Source organism: Mustela nigripes, chromosome 17, assembly GCF_022355385.1.
Source record: "Mustela nigripes isolate SB6536 chromosome 17, MUSNIG.SB6536, whole genome shotgun sequence".
Taxonomy (NCBI): Eukaryota; Metazoa; Chordata; class Mammalia; order Carnivora; family Mustelidae; genus Mustela; species Mustela nigripes.
In genome coordinates, this window is record NC_081573.1 from 59,633,472 (window position 1) to 59,654,111 (window position 20,640).

The 20,640-nt window shown below is 56.3% G+C and overlaps 2 protein-coding genes across 2 annotated transcripts; both read left to right on the forward strand.

Annotated features, from left to right (window-relative positions):
• Window positions 1-355: 355 nt before the first annotated feature.
• Window positions 356-1,489, forward strand: MC1R (melanocortin 1 receptor). The gene has a single exon (XM_059381861.1). It carries the CDS (start codon window positions 534-536, stop codon window positions 1,485-1,487), a length of 954 nt encoding a protein of 317 aa, XP_059237844.1. The 5' UTR covers window positions 356-533; the 3' UTR covers window positions 1,488-1,489.
• A 3,187-nt stretch (window positions 1,490-4,676) lies between these two features.
• Window positions 4,677-14,400, forward strand: TUBB3 (tubulin beta 3 class III). The gene is made up of 4 exons (XM_059381860.1): window positions 4,677-4,812; window positions 11,277-11,385; window positions 11,910-12,020; window positions 12,983-14,400. The coding sequence occupies exons 1-4, from the start codon at window positions 4,756-4,758 to the stop codon at window positions 14,056-14,058; spliced, it is 1,353 nt and encodes a 450-aa protein (XP_059237843.1). The 5' UTR covers window positions 4,677-4,755; the 3' UTR covers window positions 14,059-14,400.
• Window positions 14,401-20,640: the final 6,240 nt, after the last annotated feature.

Consider the following 20,640-nt stretch of genomic DNA (forward strand, 5'->3'; position numbering starts at 1 on the left):
AGATGTCCCCCAGAGCCCCAGTCTTCGGTGTCACCCTGGCTGCCCCTGGAGCGAGGGTGCTCTCCAACTGTGCGTCCAGGGTGCACGCCCGTCATGTGACCACCCTCAGGGGGAGGGGCTTTGGGGACTTGAAAGATGTGCAGAAAGGGTTCATTCTTTCTGGAACCTCAGCCCACCCCGGGCCTGGAGGAGCAGGAGGCCTGGCCAGCCACAACACAGCAAGCCGCCCAGAAACGTATGTCTGGACCTGAGCAACGGTACCTCCACAGAGGAGGTGGGGAGGGGGGCTGAGGGTCTGGAGTCCAGAGAGACTAGAAGCTCGGTCTCGAGGGCTTGGGGTCCTGGCTGGGAAGAGATCACTCTGGTGGGAGGCTGGTGTCTTTTCAGCGGGGTCATGGCCAAGTGGACGTGGGTACAGACAGGGAGAGGGTGAGTGTGAGGGCGGTCTGGGGGGACACGAGCCCTGCTGGTGGGGCGATGAGCTGAGCGGGGCGCCTGAGAGTGAGGACCCCTTTCTGCTCCCCGGTGGGACTATGTCTGCGCAGGCCCCCCAGAGGAGGCTGCTAGGCTCCCTTAACTCCACACCCCCAGCCACCCCTCCGCTCAGGCCGCCTACCAACCAGACAGGGCCCCAGTGCCTGGAGGTGTCCGTTCCCGACGGGCTCTTCCTCAGCCTGGGGCTGGTGAGTGTGCTGGAGAACGTGCTGGTGGTGGCCACCATCGCCAAGAACCGCAACCTGCACTCGCCCATGTATTACTTCATCTGCTGCCTGGCTGTGTCCGACCTGCTGGTGAGCGTCAGCAACATGCTGAAGATGGCCGTGCTGCTGCTGCTGGAGGCAGGCGCCCTGGCCGCCCCGGCCACCATGGCGCAGCAGCTGGACGATGCCATTGACGTGCTCGTGTGCGGTGCCATGGTGTCCAGCCTCTGCTTCCTGGGCGCCATCGCTGTGGACCGCTACATCTCCATCTTCTACGCGCTGCGCTACCACAGCATCGTCACGCTGGCCCGCGCCTGGCGCGTCATCTCCGCCATCTGGCTGGCCAGCATGCTCGCCGGCGCGCTCTTCATCGCCTATGACAACCACGTGGCTGTGCTGCTTTGCCTCCTCAGCTTCTTCGTGGCCATGCTGGTGCTCATGGTGGGGCTGTATGTGCACATGCTGGCCCAGGCCTGCCAGCATGCCCGCCACATCGCCCGGCTGCACAAGAGGCAGCGCCCTGCCCGCCAGGGCTTCAGCCTCAAAGGCACCGCCACGCTCACGGTCCTGCTGGGCATCTTCTTCCTCTGCTGGGGCCCCTTCTTCCTGCACCTCTCGCTAATGGTCCTCTGCCCTCAACACCCCATCTGTGGTTGCGTCTTCAAGAATTTCAACCTCTTCCTCACTCTCATCATCTGCAACTCCATCGTCGACCCCCTCATCTATGCCTTCCGCAGTCAGGAGCTCCGAAAGACACTGCAGGAGGCGGTGCTGTGCTCCTGGTGAGGCTGTGGGCTGGCTGCGCTGCTGGGCAGAGGGCGGTGGCTGGGTCCCATGGCCTGTGTGAGCCTGAAGGGGCAGAAGAGATGATCTCCAGGGGTGTGGCTGCACGGACCCTCTGGGGCCTGAGAAAGGAAGGCACGCCAGGCTCCAGGAGTGGCTGTGGACAGTGGAGGGGAGGAGGCTGGAGACATGGTGGAGCCGCAGGTACTGGAGGCAGATCTCCGGCTTCTGGACGCATCTCTGCTGACTCTGGGAGCACTCCACCTCCACCCAGGGACCAGGCAAGCTCTGCACACTCACCTCTGCTCCCCCTGCCTGCTGGGACATGAAGCATCGGGGGTGGGGGTGGGGGGCTGGACGAGCACTCTTCCCCTGGAGAGCCTCCACAAGAGGGGCTTCCTAACCAGCAAGAACTGGCCGCACAGGACCGCTGCAGGAAGCAGGGAGCTCCTGTTTGAGGCCAAGGGACCATGTCGACAGTGGAGGGGGTGCTGATCTAAGGCTCAGTGGTGACCAGAGAGCTGGGGGCCCATCCGTGTCTGGTGCCTGTCCCCAGCGAACCAGGCCGGCCAACACCTGCTCTGGCCAGGGCAGAGGCTGTCGGCCTGAGTCAGAGACCAGTGTGCAGGGCCTCAGGGAAGCAGTGTGGTAATAAATGCTGTGCTTGATGCAGACTCCTGGCCCCCTGCCTGGCCTCTTTCAGAAAGTGCTTGAAGCTGGAGAGAGGAGGAAGGGGGAGAGGCGGGGCGGGGTTGAGGGTGTTGTCAGGGAGAAGTGAATCCCAGAAACCAGCCAAGACCCATGGCAGGCCTGCCCAGGTGAAGAGACCACAGCCCCCAAGGACCCAGAGCGCTTGAGGCCTAACCAAGGGGAGAGTGTGGGGACCCCAATCACACCCACCCTGGGCCTGGGTCTCAGCTTTCTCTCCATGGTGGAAACCCCAGCTCAGAGCAACTACAGTGAGAAACAGCAGCTGCCCTGGCCCAGTCACCTCCCCCCGACTCAGCACCGGGACCGTCCAGGCTGCCCTCAGTTGCAGCAGGGGCACGACCACCATTACCCATGTGTGACCTCAACCTGAGCTCACCCCTCTCACACCCAGTCCTGCCTCCCCTCCTCCATGTCTGCCCACAGTTTAGAGTGTGCTGGGGGTTGGGGTCTACTCTACCCCTGAATAGCCCCCAGGGGAAGTATTTGAGGCAAGGCCTCCCAGAGTGGGGTGAGGCTGTCCAGGGACTGTCCAAGTCCAAAGTCCCGAAGGGAATGGCCATCTGGGGTGAGTACGGTACTGGCAGCCTTCGGGTCCTCCCTCTGTTGCGAACCTGGATTCTCACTGGGGAGCCCACCTGGTTTCCTCCACAGGTACTGAGCCTACAGCTGACCCCTTTCCTGATGCAGGTTCGGCGGTGGCAAGGGTGATGGTATCAGCCAATTTGAAGGCAGGGCTGGTAATGCCTCAAGCCTTCGGCAGCCGCTGGCAGCCACCCCCACTCTGCCCCCAGCCAGGCTCCACCCCTGCTGGTAGCTTCAGCTCAAACTGCTGGCCTTGAGGACAGGCGCTGGTTCCTGGCAGGGCCAGTCTTTGCTGGGAGACAAGATAGTGAGTCAGCCTTGAACCTGGCACCAGAGTCCTCTGGGGATGGAGAGAGAGGTGGCCTGGCCCGACGCCATCACTCAGGAAGACGGGACAGTGGGTAATGGGGCTTGGCTAACAGGGTGCTGCAAAGGTTCTTCCTTTGCTCGGATGGGGAGGCGCAGCCAATTTCGGGGAAGAGCCAAATGCTTACCAAGGACCCCCGAGTAGGGGACAGGGAGGGGCCCCAGGCAGCCGGAAGCCAACCACAGAAAGCTGCAGCATGGACACATTGTGAGGGAGGGGTGTCTCTCGAGAACAAAAGACCCATTTCTAGACTAGTCAAACTGGAGAGCTCAGGGTGGGGGGGAAAGGGGCTTATGCGCGGCCACACCCTGTCAATGCACTCCGGAGCGCAGCCTAGACACAGGCACACCACAGGCCTGTCCAGCTGACTGCTTGTGGGACCTCCATGTGCTGTGACCAGACCCTTCCTAGAAGATTCTGATACTGAAATATCAGAAGGACCTTATTATAAGGTGGTTTCACTACAGTGTCTGACCCCGGGAGAACATTAAGCCAGCGGTGTCCTGCATGTGTAATGTAATGTCTGTACTGTGAGTCTAGTTCATGCCTCCTTTCTCTTCTGACCAGTGGGCCCTCCTCCCCCCGCCCCCATCCCAGGAATCCCCCATCTCGCCTTATGCACACTGTCTCCCCACTTAGCCTCTATCACCCTGTTGGGCTGGCCTCACTTGGACCAGGAGTCCAGGTGACACCAGGGCGTGAATCAGACAGAAATCACTACCCACCATCCCCACCCTGTCAGTCCCTTGCCTGGCTGGTGTCCTTTGGATAATTCCTGACAGCAGTACTCACTGAGCAGCAGCTCCATTCCAGGCACTGTGCCTGGCAGGGGCCCAAAGCAGCCCCACGGACCAGGTCCAATTGCAATCTCATGGCAGATCCCTGAGAGGGGAGGGGCAGGCGGCATTCCCCACTGCGGAGAAGGGCCTCGAAGCTCAGAGCTGCCATTGTAACCCACCGACCTTCTGAGCCCTGCCCCATGCTTGCTTCTGGAGGGTTCAGTGCCTGCTGCAGCTTTTTCCTGCCTCCCCCACCCCTAAGGGATCCAGCCGAGCTCCAAGTACCTTGTTTGTCCCTTCATACCACAAGACAGGGAGCCGGGAGGAGTCCTTCTCGCTCTTTGGGGTGGGAACCTGGGGTTGGTCCCTGAACGGGTGTGGGGAAGAAGGCCGTCTTTGCAAAGCTGTGGGTTGGGGCTGCCGCAGCGGTAGGACCCGAGAGGGCAGCCTGGGCGGGGTCCGAGAGCCAAGAGGGGCTTCTATTGTCCTCCCTGGAGCCCGCCAGCCCCTCCCTTCAGTGTGCGGGGGGGCCCCCAGACTCGCGCCCCGCCCCGCGGCAGGCCCCCCCAGGCCCCGGAGGCGGCGGGCGGAGACGGCGGGCGGAGCGCCGCAGCGCGCGGCCCAGCCGAACCGGGATGCGCGGTGCTGATGCTGCAGGGCCCGTGCGGCAGTCTGCGGCGGCGTCCCCCGATTGGCCGCGCGCGGTGACGCCAGGCGGGCGCTGCGGGCGGGGGCCAGCCTATAAGAGCGGGCGGCGGGGGCGGCCGACCCTCCGCAGCCAGCCCCGGCCCGTCCGCGCGTGTCCCGCAGCCGCCCGCCACACGCACCGAGCATGAGGGAGATCGTGCACATCCAGGCCGGCCAGTGCGGCAACCAGATCGGGGCCAAGGTGAGGACGCGCGCCGCCTCCACCCCCACCCCGGCCCCAGTCCCAGGCTCCCGGCCCGGACCCCGGCGCGCAGCCCGCCTCCCCACCCAGAGCCGGGGCCCCCGAGGGAGGGAAGCAGGGCGGCGCCGCACCCCGAGCCGCGCTTGCGACTGCGAAGCCAGAACAAAGGGACGAGCCGGGCCCGGCGGCCGGGGCACCGGGGTCCCTGCCCTGCCGCGTCCACACCGTCTTCTTCCTGGCCCTGCCCGGGTTATCTCAGGCCTGCGGGAGCGCGGCGCACGTCGGCGGCTGAGCTCGGTCCACAGCGGCTGCGGCTGCGGGCACGGCCTGGGCGTGGCCCCTTTCTCTGGGGTCGCAATTCAGCCTGGAGCGAGATGGGTGGGGCGGGCAGGTTTGGGTGGGACGTCCCCTTCAAAGCCGAAAAATGATTCTGTCTGCCGTGTCCCTGCTTCCCCCAGGAACAGGATGTCCCCCACGCGGCCGAAGCCGCCCCCATGCCCCCACCCTCGCTGTCCCCCTCCTCAGCTTCCTGACCCCACCCTATTCCTTTGTTGGAGGAGGGGTTGGGGCCAGACTCGGGGTGACCTTGGTCCAGAACTGGACTCTCCCTCAGCTCAGCCAAGCCTGGGCAAAAACCTCCGCCCGGTTTGGACAGCACCCGCCCAGGGACTGTGGAGTCTGGGGCTGGGACGTAGGAACAAAGCCTCGCCCCTGGGATGGAGAGCGGCATCAGCACCGGGCTCCTCCCCTCCATTGTTAGTCCACCTCGCAGATGTGGGAAGAGGAGGGGGTACAATCCTCACTGGAACCTAGGAGACAGGTGTCACGTCCCCAAATTCAGGCAGACTGTCCCTTGCCCAAGGTCACACAGCCAGTGCGAGAGAGAGCCACGCCACCCTCAGACATCCAGCCCTGGGCTCAGGCTAGGTGGGTGGGGCCTGCTGCCCACGGGGCACCCCGCAGAACAAAACAGGGGAATGGGGGTGGCTTTGTCAGGACCAAGGCCAGGGACGCAGGGTGGGAGTGGTGCAGGGCGGGTTTCCCAAAGGAGGCAGTGGGAGGAGACAGGACTTGAAGGGGAAGGGGCCTCGGAAGGGGCTCCTCTGGAGGCTGTTGCTATAGAAACCAGGAAAGAACAAAAAGCTAATTACAACCGGGATGGGGCAGTCTTGTGGCTGACATGTAAATTGTAACTTCTTGTGTAGGATGGAGGCGACTTGGATGGGGTGGGGGGTGGGCACCTAGGAGACTCCCTAATCCCCCAAGAAACAGCTGTGCCTGCCTCCAGGAGGGGGGCTGGGAGGGGGGGGAAGCCTGGGGGATGGTGGTCTCAAATCAAATCAGGACTCCTGCGGCAGTCACTGACAGCTGCCCTGGCCAGGTGGGAGGGGCGGAGGGCTCATTAATGTGGCCACAGGGGCCTGGCCTGCCCTGAACATCTGCTCCTTGGAGGGCCAGGGGTCACTGGGGGGAGGGCGGGCAGCCCTGAGTTCTGCCTGAGCTTGGGGGAGTGGTGATCTGGTTATACACCCTTCCTCTGTATGGCTGGGACAGATGCACACCAACCAAAGGCAAGTCCACACCTGGAGCTGTAACTGGGGTGGGGGAGGGCACAGGGGTGGCAGCAGGGGAGGGAGGGAGGAGGGCAGTCAGTAGCCTGAGTGCTGGACAAGTGTCCTTGGCTGAGGTTTTTTCCTACTTCTTAGAGGTGTGGCCTCCTGGGTTTGCCCATTATTTTTAATTCTTTTGGGGTCGATTTTCTTACTTTATGTTGTTTTAAAAACTAGTATCTGATCCTTTCTAGCAATTCAAACCAGAGAGAGGTGGATTTTTTGGGGAGAGGAATTGTTTCTTTCTTTCCACCACTGCCTTTCTTGGTGACCAGTGACAGCAGTTGAGCTGTTTCCTTCTGGCCTCCTTGTCCTCCGAAGTTTCCAGAGACCAAACTCAAAGAAAGTTCTCCAAGCCCCTGTGCCAGGCCCCATGGGTAACTTGCGGGCCCAGCAGATGCTGCCATCTGCCCTGTGGGCAGGCTGTTCATTGACCATTTCTGTTTTCTGATCCCATCGTGGCTGTGGGCTCCCTGGTGAGGGGAGTGGGCAAACTTCTCCTTCTCAGCACCAGCTGCAGCTGACGGGTGGGCAGGGGCGGCTGCTCTCCTGTCTGCCCCTCCCGGAGTGGAGCCTGGCCCCGCCCAGCCCCTGCTCTAGGGAGGGATCTGGCTGTGGGGGACGGAGAGAGGTCAGGGCGACTGGGGCCGGGAGAGAGGTCACCTCCCCAGAGCGGTAGCTCGCCGGCATTACCCTCTTGACAGTGGACCTCTGAGTTCTGAGCACGGTGCCTGGTGTCAGACCCATCACCTCACTGAGATGCAGTGACAGAGGGGACCGCCCTTCCCCCATGGGTTGCCACGGGAAGCTGAGGCACCGCCCAGGAGGGATAGGGCAGGGCTGGACTCTAGGTCTGCGAGGATCCATTAGGATGGGCGGGGACTCCCCCCTCCACCCCAGCACCCACACCGCCGCCGCAAAACTGGCGGATGAATCCGGGGACCTCATCCTTCTCTGGGATGCAGGGCCATCCGGGAGCCTTTGTCTGAGTCCCCTTCTCTCGGCCGCTGGGCGGAGCCTCGGAAGGGCGGGCCCTGGCTCTGACCGCCAATGTGGGGAGGGATTTCCTGGTTTCCTTGAACCCGCCTCCTAAATGGGTCAGTGTTAGCGCTCGCGGTGCTCCGGCCGGGGAGAGGCTTCGAGATCCTGGAAGGGTCTGACGCCTGCCGGTGAATCTGCAAGCCCTCCCTCCGCGGAGCCGCTGCCCTCGCCCCGCTTGCCCAGGCCGACGCCTCCCCGGTCCAGGAGCTAGGACGAGGCAAAGGATCAGCACCACGGACAGCGCCAAGGGCGCGGCGCGGCGGGGGTTTCACCTCGGAGCCCAGGTCCCCCCGCCGTGTGGCAGTTTTCTCAACTGTAGTGATGGTCATAATTATTTCTTACTTAATTTACAAAATTGTATTTTGTTATTGATTAAATATTACGTAATATTTTTACTAATACGATACTTATTTTAAATCACATTTTTGTTAGTTTTAACCTCAAAAACAATTAATATATTCTTCTAAAAAGTTGAAACATTGCAGATAAAGCCAAAGTGCCCATTTAGCCACCTCATGCCCCTAGGTCCTGCTCTCCTGGGGGGACAATTTTGTTTTCCATTCTTCCAGCCTGTTTTCTGTGCGTGTGCACCTATGTATATCTTTGTAGAAAAACAGCATCTTTTTGAGGGCCCCTCTTTTACTTTATCATTATGCAGTGTGCCTTTCCCTTAAGGGTGTGTCTCGGAGATGTGTTCCTATCAGTGATGATGTTTTATTGCACCACAGTGTCCCAAAATATATTGATTTTTTTTTTTTTAGTATACTGGCTTTTTATTTTTATTTTATTTTTAAAAGATCTTATTTATTTATTTGACAGACAGAGATCACAAGTAGGCAGAGAGGCAGGCAGAGGGAGATGGGGAGGAAGCAGGCTCCCGCCGAGCAGAGAGCCCCATGCGACGCTCGATCTAAGCACCTTGATCCATGATGCCCGGGATCATGACCTGAGCTGAGGGCAGAAATTTAACCCACTGAGCCACCCAGGCACCCCAGTATATTGGCTTTTTAAAACTTTCATTTTTATTTGCTATCTGTGCATATGGTGTTACAGATTTAAATAACATCTAACCTTCTAACTCAATGAAGCCACCATTTGCTGAATGCATCAGGCCTTGTGCTAACCCCTTAATGAGAGTACTATTATTGTGTCCACTTTACAGAGGGGAAAACTGACGTCCCAGGAGAGGGAGCCAGTGGTCCACCCTGACGGTGCTGGGTTCTGGCCCATCACCTCCTGAAAGACCATGATTCCCAGAGATGCATTTCCGATAACTCTCTGCAGTTGTACTGGTCGGACGGTGCCCAGCTCACTCCCTCCCGGTCCGCTGCAGGGGCTGTGGTGTCCCTGAAACCAGAAGTCTGAGGTGTCTCAGAGATCTGGGGACCAAAGCTCTGGCTCCTGCCTTCATACAGGCCTCAGGCTGAGGGGGGGCCAAGGAGATCCACGCGGTGGTTGGCAGCTCGGATCAGGCCCTAAAGGCCTCAGTAACATTTTTGTGTGGGTTTTTTTTTTTTTCTAATTACAAAATTTAAAAAAGTTTTTTTTTTAAGATTTTATTTATTTATTTGACAGAGAGAGATCACAAGTAGGCAGAGAGGCAGGCAGAGAGAGCGAGGAGGAAGCAAGCTGCCCGCTGAGCAGAGAGCCTGATGCGGGGCTTGATCCCAGGACCCTGAGATCATGACCTGAGCCGAAGGCAGAGACTTTAACCCACTGAGCCACCCAGGCACCCTGCTGCATGTTTTATAATAATGGTAACACTGTCTGTGATGATCAGAATTTAATAATTTATTTATTTTAAAAAAATATTTCTTTAGGGGCACCTGGGTGTCTCAGTGGGTTAAGTCTCTGCCTTCGGCTCAGGTCATGATCCCAGAGTCCTGGGATCAAGCCCCGCATCAAGCTCTCTGCTCAGCGGGGAGCCTGCTTCCTCCTCTCTCTCTGCCTGCCTCTCTGCCTACTTGTGATCTCTCTCTGTCAAATAAATAAATAAAATATTTTAAAAAATTAAAAAAATATTTCTTTAAATATTTCTCTTAAAAAATATTTCTTTTTTTTTCTTTTAAAGATTTTATTTATTTGACAGAGAGAGATCACAAATAGGCAGAGAGGCAGGCAGAGAGAGAGGAGGAAGCAGGCTCCCTGGCGAGCAGAGAGTCCAATGTGGGACTCGATCCCAGAACCCTGAGATCATGACCTGAGCTGAAGGCAGAGGCTTAACCCACTGAGCCACCCAGGCACCCTTAAAAAATATTTCTTGAAAAATATTTCATTTGAAAGAGAGAGAGCGAACGAGAGCACTAGCAGGCGGGAAGTTCAGAGACAGAGGGAGAAGCAGACTCCCCGATGAGCAGGGAGCCCAATGAGGGGCTCAGTCCCAGGACCTGGGATTAGGACCGGAGCCGAAGGCAGACACTTAAGTAACTGAATCACCCAGGCGTCCCTAATTATCAGAGTTTTAAAAAATATTTTTTAACTAATCTTTTGTTGTTTAGAAACTAACATGGGACAATCCCAGAAGAGCCAAAGGATATATAGTGAGAAGAACTTTCCCCTAACCCAGACCCACATTCCCAGGCCCAGGTCCCTAGAGCGGATAGCTCTGGGCCTATTAGACGTCTATATAGAGATAAACATGCGCACACTGGGTTCTAACTGCATTTCTCACTGAGCTGTCTTTTACGGGCACATGACTCCCATGTAAGGGTCTGTCACTTCTCCAGGCCTTCATACCATTCATCTTCTGAAAGTCACTCCAACCCTGAGGAGCAAAGGGGAGGGGCCCTGGGAAGTCACACCAGGTGTGACTAATGACCCTCTCTGCATGGGCCCACTGTGTGCCACATGGCTTGGAAATGTCCTTGGGGTGAGGGCCAAGCTCTGTGCAACCTTCCCTTCACCCAGGGGATGTGGCTTTGTGTGCTGACATATATGAACCCATTCACATGCTTTGTGAACCCTAACCCTAACTGGCTTTATTCCCACAAAGACATTTTCCCCATCAGGCCTATGAACAGATGAGGACCCTGAGGCACAGAGAGTCTAAAGGACCTGCCCAGGGTCACACGGCTGGGAAAAGGTGGCACAGCTCCTGAATGTGGGCCCTGCTCTGTGCTTTTATGCCCTGGGAGCAGGTTTTGAGAAGCACTATGGGTTCCAGCTCAAGGGGGAGAGGGTGGGTGGCAGCAGGCAGTGGCCAGAGTGAACCCTGGGTGCTTGGGCTGGGCCAGCTCTTCGCAGACAGGCCGGGAGAACCAGGCAAGTCATTCCCTATTCAGGGCCCTTGTGGTTCCTGCTGGCTGAGGCTGACGATGTGCCAGACCCTGTCTCTGAGCATCCTTTGCCCGGACACTAAGGGGCACGTGTATCCCGGACTCTGTCTTTGTCAGTTACTGTAGGCAGCTCTTTGCCTTCTCTGTGCCATGGTTCCTTTGTCTGGAAAGGGAGAATAAAGAAAACCACCCCGAGAGGTTGTTGATTACCAACGCCTCATGGAGGAACGGACTGAGCAGGGCTTCTGGTTAGCGAGTGCAGAGCTGAGTCTGGGGGGCCTGGGTCTGTGTCTGCTGAGCCCTGAACCTCTCTGGGGGCGCCAGGCACTGTGGACATACAGGCAGTCCATGTTCATGTCTGCTGGGATTGTTTTCTGACAGGTGACCAAATTTGGGGCTCTTCTCTGAAGTCACTCCAAGGGGCCAGTGCAAGCTTTGAGTCCAGGCCCCTAATTTAACAGACATGGCTGAGGATCTGGCAGGGAAAGGGCCTGGTGGGGGTCATAAGCACCTGCCAACCCTTCCTCTCCCCCTGCAGTTCTGGGAGGTCATCAGTGACGAGCATGGGATAGACCCCAGCGGCAACTATGTGGGGGACTCGGACCTCCAGCTGGAGCGCATCAGCGTCTACTACAATGAGGCCTCTTGTGAGCACCCCCGACCCTGCGCTTGGTCTGGGAGGGTGGGGGGAGGGCTCTGGGATGGCGGGTCTCAGCATCTCTGCCCCCCTATCGGTGGTTTGGCAAGTATGACCCAAGACTCACAAAACAAACATGGGGAGCCCTAGAAACTGCCACCATAGTGAGGTTCAAATATCTGGGATCCTCCCTTGACACTTGCATAGTCTAGGGGATGGACAGGGCTGGGCAGGGTCCTGGAGGCTCCTCAGAAGACCATGGGAGAGTCCAGTAGGGGCCACTTGGCTGCTGGCGTAAGATGATGTCCATAGTGAACTGGAGAAATATTAACCTGCCCCTGTCAGTGTAGTTCGCAGTCCTGGGTGGCTGGTGTTGACCGAGATCCCAACTTCACACATGGTTCCAGCCTCTCTGACCCCGGAGTCTGAGCACCTATGGGGACAGCCTGACTCTGGCAGGCCAGGGCAGGATTTAGAGGTCAGGAGGAGCCCCTGACCCTCTGTGACCCACATAACCCACCCCTTTCCCCTCAGCTCATAAGTATGTGCCTCGGGCCATTCTGGTGGACCTTGAGCCCGGAACCATGGACAGCGTCCGGTCTGGTGCCTTTGGACATCTTTTCAGGCCTGACAACTTCATCTTCGGTAAGTTTCCCTTGTCTCACACTCTGATGCAGACCAATAAGGCAACACAGGCAAATAAGATCAGCAGAAACAACAGGGCAGAGTCACCCCTGGCAGGACAGAACTGACTTTCCCATTTTGCATTTGGCAGCAGTGGCACAGAGAAAGGGTTCTGCATGGGGAATAGAAACCACTTGGTGTTTCAAGCAGAATGATGGATGAGACAGAGAGCTCAGTTTATAGGACCACCACAGAGCTGGCAGACGGGCATCGGGGTCCAGAAGACTCAAGTTCACGGGCATGAAGCATTGCTGTGATCAGGAGGGCCTCACCCCAGTTCTGTCTTCTGAAGCTCAGCACCCCAATTGATGGGCACCAATCCACAGTAGACCCCACGCTGCAAGGGATTCTGGGGTTCTGGGGGCTCTAGCTGATGCTTGCAGCATGGCCAACCAAAGGCTGGAGGGGAGGACTGAACGACTCACCCAGAACCTCCCCCCCAGGGAGGCAAAGCAGGAGGTGCCCCTCCAGCTTCTCAATTCTTTTTTTTTTTTTTTTAATTTTATTTATTTATTTGACAGAGAGAGATCACAAGTAGGCAGAGAGAGGCAGGCAGAGAGAGGAAGGGAAGCAGGCTCTCTGCTGAGCAGAGAGCCCGGTGCGGGACTCGATCCCAGCACCCTGAGATCATGACCTGAGCCGAAGGCAGCGACTTAACCCACTGAGCCACCCAGGCGCCCCAGCTTCTCAATTCTTGTCTAGAGCCCTGGTACCTTAGGACACCAGGCAGTGGGGTCCCCAACACGCATCATGGTGGGCGTGGAGGGCCATGGAGGGAGTGAGGAGTTGTGGGCACCCCCACTTCCCAGACAGGAAGCAGACGCAGAGATTCCATGGTTGCTCTCTGGGATGGGCTGCTCAATTGGCTGCTGTAGGTCTAACGAGTCTGTGCCACCCTCCTGCCACCCCCCCGACCCCCACAGGTCAGAGCGGAGCCGGCAACAACTGGGCCAAGGGGCACTACACGGAGGGCGCCGAGCTGGTGGACTCCGTCCTGGACGTGGTGCGGAAGGAGTGTGAGAATTGCGACTGCCTGCAGGGCTTCCAGCTGACCCACTCGCTGGGCGGGGGTACAGGCTCGGGCATGGGTACCCTCCTCATCAGCAAGGTCCGGGAGGAGTACCCGGACCGCATCATGAACACCTTCAGCGTGGTGCCGTCGCCCAAGGTGTCGGACACGGTGGTGGAGCCCTACAACGCCACGCTGTCCATCCACCAGCTGGTGGAGAACACGGACGAGACCTACTGCATTGACAACGAGGCCCTGTACGACATCTGCTTCCGCACCCTCAAGCTGGCCACGCCCACCTACGGCGACCTCAACCACCTGGTGTCGGCCACCATGAGCGGCGTCACCACCTCCCTCCGCTTCCCAGGCCAGCTCAATGCCGACCTGCGCAAGCTGGCCGTGAACATGGTGCCCTTCCCCCGCCTGCACTTCTTCATGCCGGGCTTCGCGCCGCTCACCGCCCGCGGCAGCCAGCAGTACCGCGCGCTCACGGTGCCCGAGCTCACCCAGCAGATGTTCGATGCCAAGAACATGATGGCCGCCTGTGACCCCCGCCACGGCCGCTACCTGACCGTGGCCACCGTCTTCCGAGGCCGCATGTCCATGAAGGAGGTGGACGAGCAGATGCTGGCCATCCAGAGCAAGAACAGCAGCTACTTCGTGGAGTGGATCCCCAACAACGTGAAGGTGGCCGTGTGCGACATCCCGCCCCGGGGGCTCAAGATGTCCTCCACCTTCATCGGCAACAGCACGGCCATCCAGGAGCTGTTCAAGCGCATCTCGGAGCAGTTCACGGCCATGTTCCGGCGCAAGGCCTTCCTGCACTGGTACACGGGCGAGGGCATGGACGAGATGGAGTTCACCGAGGCCGAGAGCAACATGAACGACCTGGTGTCCGAGTACCAGCAGTACCAGGACGCCACGGCCGAGGAGGAGGGCGAGATGTACGAAGACGACGAGGAGGAGTCTGAGGCTCAGGGCCCCAAGTGAGGCGGCTAGAGGGCCGGAGCCAGGCTGTGGCTGGGGCCCCAGAGGCCTGACCCCAGAGCTGTGTCGCCATTAACACCTCCCCAGCCTCGCCCCTGCCAGCTCCGGCCGCGGCACCCTAGGCTCCCAGTATTTACCGCATCCCCACCCCACGTGAGTCCCGTCTCCTCACCATAGGTCAGGGCCACTTCTGTGTCTGCTTTGCTGTCAGCTCCAGGCCTGTGTTATGGTTCGTTTGGTTTTCTTTTCTTTTTTCTTGTCTTTTCTTTTTCTTTTTTTTTTTAACTGGATTGTGTTTTTATTTTGGGGCGGGGGGATACTTAATAAATTTATTGCTGTCAGATATCCCTGCCTGGTGCTGGAGATTTCTTTTTATTCTAGAAAGTTGGGTCCCAAGGTGGGAGGATGGGCTGACAGGAAGGCCCAGGGCAGGGAAGGGCCATTGTCTCCCAGGCCCCTGGCTGGGGCTGGCCTGTGCGGAGAGCCTCTAGGTTCTGAAGGCTCCGCAGCTGGGAGCTTCCAGAGGCAGAGTCCTGGAGATGGGCCATGTGCTGCTGAAGCCTCACCCCAGAGCTGAGCAGCTCGCCCTCCACTTGAGAGCGCTCCCTCGTCTCCCACCGGGAGGCCCACGCTCCAGAGCTTTCCTCTGGCGGGTGGCCAGACGCCCGAACCAGAGGTGGGGAGGGAGGACGTTGAACACTCTGCAGAAAAGTGTGGTATGTTGGAGAGTTCAGTCTTGGGCCCTTGGGAAGGGGTTGGTGGGGGTCAGTGAGCTGTGGCCACTGTACCCAGGCGTCACCCCCACTCCCACTCTCCTGGAGGGGAGCCCTGTGCTGGCCTCATGCGCCCCCTGGTGGCAATTCTGTGTCCGCCGGCACGGGCGCCTGGAAGGGGCCCACCACAGACCCAGCTCCGGCTGCATTTGCCTTCTCACACCCAGTCCCTGGAAGCCAGGGGTTTCCTCCAGCCTAGCTCCACCTGGGACGTCAAAGCGGCTTCAGTGCCGGTGGCACACTGGTGCCTGGCCCGTCTTTGCAGAATAAGGAAAGCCAAGGAGACCATTGGCCCTGAGGCAGGCTAGGAAACTGAAGCCCCCAACGGGGTGCAAGTCTTGGGCTCTTGTCCTGACACAGGCTGGGCCTCTGGGGTCCCCGAGTAGTGGAGAAGCACATTCTAAAGGCCAACACTCTGGGGGCCTGCTGTGTGCCTGGCCACACTTGCTCGCTACCCCCAGAACAGTGTCCCCCACCCCACCCATGCACTGGCCAGGCCACAGCGTCTGTGACAGACATGGCCATATGGGGAGTGGGGATCTGTGCGCTGCTCTGGGCCACCGCAGCTGGGTCCTCACTGCCTAAGAAGCGGCAGAAGTGCCTGAGTCTCGTCCCCCAAGGCCTCACTGGGCTGCTGTCCTCCACACGGTGGCGGGCAGGGGTGTCTACCACACAGGCTCTCAAGGCTTCTGGGCCCCAGAAGAGTTGAGACACCTGCTCAGTGTTGACAAAATTCCGTCTGGCCCGTGACACTCACAGATGCTGCTCCTGGGCCCCAGGTCCTCTGTCTTCCCGGGCCTTCTTCTGAGAGCTCAACACACACAGCTCGCTTAACCCTCATGATGATGCTATGAGGTGCGCGTCTTTCAGGCTGAGAGATGGAGGCTCAGAGAAGGGATGGTGTTAGTCAGCTGGCGAGTGGCACAGCCGAGTGTCCAGCCCTATCCATGGGGCCAGAAATGGCCAAAAAGCGTACTTCCCTCCTGACCACTGACCCCCCAGCACAGTTCAGATGAGTTTGGCCTCCCTGGGCCACCCTGCCTTGGTGGAGTTGGTTTTCAGGCCAGTCCACTCACTTCTCCTCCCAAGGCCCACAGCCCAACTTAATACAAATGTGTGGTGTGCATTTTGGTGGGGACTGTGTTGGTGGGGATGTGAGGAGATGAAGAGGTGGGGGCCCAGCATTTCCAGACCCCCGCCAGAGTTCATCTGTAGCAGGGGTTTCAAGCTTTCTTTCCCAGCCTACCCCCTCTCTGCCCGCTGGTTTTCCCTCATGAACCTCCAGCTGTACTTTCTTTTTTTTTTTTTTAAGGTTTTTATCTATTTATTTGACAGACAGGGAGAGAGAGCGCATGATCAGGGGAGGGTCAGGAGAGGAGGAAGAGCAGGGAACCCCACACAGGACTCCAGGATCACCACCTGAGGGATGGCAGTCGCTGACAGACTGAGCCACCCAGCTCCACTGCTGCCTCAGCTGTACCTTCTTCTGGGGAGGAACTTAGGTCTTTGCTGTTTTCCACCAGTCAGTTGTCATTCCCTCCATCTCGGACACCGGACATTGGACATCGGAGGGGCTGATCCAAATCAGCCCTGTGCATTACAGGGGTTCCTGACCCACAATAGCCCTAAGCTTAATGAAATGGCAGCTGCTTTATGCCATTGAATTTCGGAGTGGTTTTTGTTAAGCAACAGCTAAAAATAGAAACATGTGCGGAGTGGCTAGAACAGCATGTGGCCCACAGTAAAGGCCATTAATGTCTGCTCTTAAACGGATCCATTCATGCTAGCCAAAGAAGTTTGTTTGCAGAGATGCAGGGCAGGAGTGGGTGGGAGAGGCCACTCCCCACCTTGAGTGGGTGGCTGCTCAGGCTTGCTTGAACCTTCGAACAGGGCTCTGCTCAGCCCAGCACCATCCAGCGTGGGCTGCACGTCCGGCTGGCATTTAGGACAGTGGTTTCATTGGCTGGTTCACCCCCAGCTCCACCTGCACTTCAGCCTAGGTGAAGGGTCAGGGGTGTCCAGACCTGGGCACACTCCCAGCCTTCTTCGGCCCTGCCTGACCCTCTGCCTGGTCCCCTGCAGGCAGTGCTCAGGGTTTAGGAGACGACTTCATGCCTGGGTAGGGCTGCCAGAGCAAATACACGGTGCCCAGGTAAATAGGAAGTTCAGAGAAACGACAAATGACATTCCACTTGGGGGCATGATTATAGTAAGCGATTATACCTCCAGGTATAATTATACCTCCTAGGGAGGTCCCTAGCCTAGGGACCGCAGCAAGTCTGAAGCTGAGCCTTTTCTGGGAGACCACGCCAGGTGGTCTCGAGCTCTTCACCCCCTTGCTTGCTTCTTATATGGCCCTAGGAAGCAGGCACTTACAGATGAAGAAACTAAGGCAGGAGGCAAGTGAAACTGCCCCCAGGTTGTCCAGCTGCCAGTGGCAGGGCTACAGTTTGAAGGGAACAGGTCGGGGACTGAATCATCATCCTTCCTCCACCCCTTGGGGTTTTGAGTTTGAGCCCACGCCAGGGGTAGAGGTTACTAAAACAAACAAACTTTTTAAAAAGATGCTCAATGTTACTAATCACCAGGGAAACGCAAATCAAAACCACAGTGAAATACCATTTCACACCTGTTAGGATGGCTGTTGCCAGAAAAATAAAAGATGACAAGTGTTGGTAATGATGTTGAGAGACTGGAACCTTTGACCTTTGTCTATGGGAATGCAAAATGTGCAGCTACTATGAGAACAGTATGGAGGTTACTCAAAAGCTTAAAATTAGAGCTATTATATGATCCAACAATCCCCCTTCTGGGTATTTATCTAAAATAATTGACATCAGGGATGCCTGGGGGACTCTGTTTGTCAAGCGTCTCTGCCTTTGGCTCAGTTCATGCTCCCGGCACCCTGGGATCGGGCTCCTTGCTCAGCGGGGGGTCTGCTTCTCCCTCTCCCTCTGCCTGCTGCTCCCCTGCTTGTGCTCTTTCCGTCAAATAAATACATAAAATCTTTAAAAATAATAAGAAATAAAATAATTGACATCAGGATTTCAAAGAGATATTAACATTCCCATGTTCTTTGCAGCACTATTTACAATAGCTGAGTTTTGGAAACAAACCAAATGCGTGTTGACAGATGAGTGGATAAAGGCTCATTGGTGTATACAGTGGGATGTTCTCAGCCTTACGACAGAAGGAAATCCCACACACATGGATGAACCTTAAGGACACGGTGCTAGTGAAATAAGCCAGACTCAGAAAGACAAACGCTGCATGATTCCATTCGTGTGAGCTATCCAAAACAGTCAGACTCCTAAAAGCAAAGAGCAGGATGGTGGTTTCTAGGAACAGGAGACAGGGAAGAAGTGCTAATCAACTAGTACCATTTCAATTATGCAGGATGAATAAGTTCTAGAGATCTACCATACAAAACTGTGTCTATAGTTAGCAATGCTATATGGTATACTTAAAAATCTGTTAAGAGTGTAGATCTCATGATAAATGTGTCCTTAACACAATAAAATAAAGTTTTAAAAGATTTTATTTATTTATTTGAGAGAGAGCACAAGCAGAGGGGAGAGGGAAAAGCAGGCTCCTTGATGAGCAGGGAGCCCGACATGGGGCTTGATCCCAGAACCCTGGGATCATGACCTGAGCCAAAGGCAGATGCTTAACCCACTAAACCACCCAGGTGCCCCAGTAAAATAAAATTTAAAATTAAAAAAAATAATGTCACTACTCTGTTCAAAATTCTCCAGTAGAGAGATTGATGACATCAAATGTCTGTGAGGACGTGGAGGGACCACAATGTTCATGCCAGTGGGAATGTGAGACAGCACAATGACCATGGGAGAAAGCTTTCCAGATCCCTAGAAGTTAAACACACTCTTACCATATAATCCAACTGTTCCACTCCTAAGTATTTACCAAGGAGAAATTAAAGTGTATTTCTACACAGAATTATACACAAATGTTTATAGCAGCTCTCTTTGTAATAGAAAACACTGAAAACAGCAGTGATGTTCATCAGCATGTGAATGGATAAACCAGCTGTGGTCTGTCCACACTGTGGAATCCTACTTGGCAATGAGAACAAGCTGACACCTGACACCTGCTACAAAAGGAGTCTCAGAATATTATTCTGAATAAAAGAATCCAAACTAAAGAAGAGTATATACGATAAGATCCCATCTCTAGAAAATTCTGGAATGCAGTACAATGCACTGACCCCAAACAGGTCTGTGGTTGCCTGGAGCTGGAGTTGGGAACAGGGAGGGAGGATTGCAGAAGGGCACAGGGAAACATTTGGGGATGATGGCTAGGTTGACAATCTTTGTCAGTTTCTCAGGTGAATGCACATGTCAAAACTTATTAGGTTGTACACTTACACACGTGCGGTTTACTGTATCTCCATTAGACTTCAGTAAATCTTCCAGTGGCTCCATCTTGGCACAAATCAAAGCCAATGTGTTGGGGTGCCTGGGTGGCTCCATGAGTTAAGCCTCTGCCTTTGGCTCAGTTCATGATCTCAGGGTCCTGGGATGGAGCCCCACATTGGGCTCTCTGCTCTGCAGGGAGCCTGCTTCCTCCTCTCTCTCTCTGCCTGCCTCTCTGCCTACTTGTGATTTCTGTCAAATAAATAAATAAATCTTAAAAAAAAAGAGAAAAAGACAATGTGTTTACAAACACTATAGCTTTGCCTCCCACTTCATCTTTCTCCAGCCTTCCACTTTTACTAAACTCTGGCCACACTGGCCTGCTTTCTGTTCCTCAAGGGTTTCACACTCGTGGTTTCCCACTGGACGCTTTCCCACAGGTCTACTGTCGTTCTCATCTTCTTACCCTTTGGGTCTCAGCCTGAGCCTGGTGTCCTCCTCCCCTGTACTTGCCCATGACCTTGTCACCCTGTTTCTTTCTTTCTTTCTTTCTTTCTTAGTGCCCATCACATCTCTTATTAACTCCCGTCTTTGTGCACCATCTGTGTAGCTCCTCAAGGGCTGGGGCCTTATCTGTCTTCTCACCACCGTCCTGGGGCAGCAGATACTGGCTCGGTTTATCGGTTGGTGCTAACACACATCTGGGGAGTGGGACATCTGCCAGGTGAAACCTTTTACCTCTCAGGGCTGGGTTCACCCAGGGATTTATCCCTTCCTTAGTCCTTGTAACTAAGCACTGACTCTGTGCAGGCACTGTTCTAGGCAAGAAACAGTGAAGAGAGGAGACAAGTCCTATGCGAGCCCTTGGTTTCTGATGGGGAGAGGGGTGGTGGTGGAGATAGACAACGAGCAGGACTATGTGGGGAGGAGGACATCAGGCAGTGGTGAGGTCTAGGAGGGAAACACAGCAGGGCCATAGCACGCTGGGAAGCACAAATAGTACCGGCTACTTCAGACACCGGCTTCTCCAACATCCCCCAACCCATCTTCTACTGAGCCTTCCCCGAACCTGACCGTGCCTCAGTTTCTTCCTCTGTAAAATGGGATAGAATGACGGCCCATCCTTTCTTCACCAGCTTCCTTACCTCACACAGGGTCACGCAGGTGAGGCCCAGCAGCTGCTGTCTGCACAGTGATCCCCTCTTCCCTTTCTTTCCCCTCAACCACTGGGCTTTTACTTTTTTTTCTTTTTTTTAAAAAAGATTTTATTTATTTATCAGACAGAGATCACAAGTCGGCAGAGAGGCAGGCAGAGGGAAAAAAAGGGGGGAAGCAGGCTCCCTGCCCAGCAGAAAGCCTGATGCGGGGTTCGATTCTAGGACCCCGACACCATGACCTGAGCCAAAGGCAGAGGCTTTAACCCACTGAGCCACCCAGGT

Excerpts from the sequence above, each read along its gene's own strand:
- MC1R (XM_059381861.1), top strand. The coding sequence starts at position 534 with ATGTCTGCGCAGGCCCCCCAGAGGAGGCTGCTAGGCTCCCTTAACTCC.
- TUBB3 (XM_059381860.1), top strand. The coding sequence starts at position 4,756 with ATGAGGGAGATCGTGCACATCCAGGCCGGCCAGTGCGGCAACCAGATC. Across the intron at positions 4,813-11,276 it reads GCAACCAGATCGGGGCCAAG|TTCTGGGAGGTCATCAGTGA; the intron begins GTGAGGACGCGC and ends CTCCCCCTGCAG. Across the intron at positions 12,021-12,982 it reads GCCTGACAACTTCATCTTCG|GTCAGAGCGGAGCCGGCAAC; the intron begins GTAAGTTTCCCT and ends CGACCCCCACAG.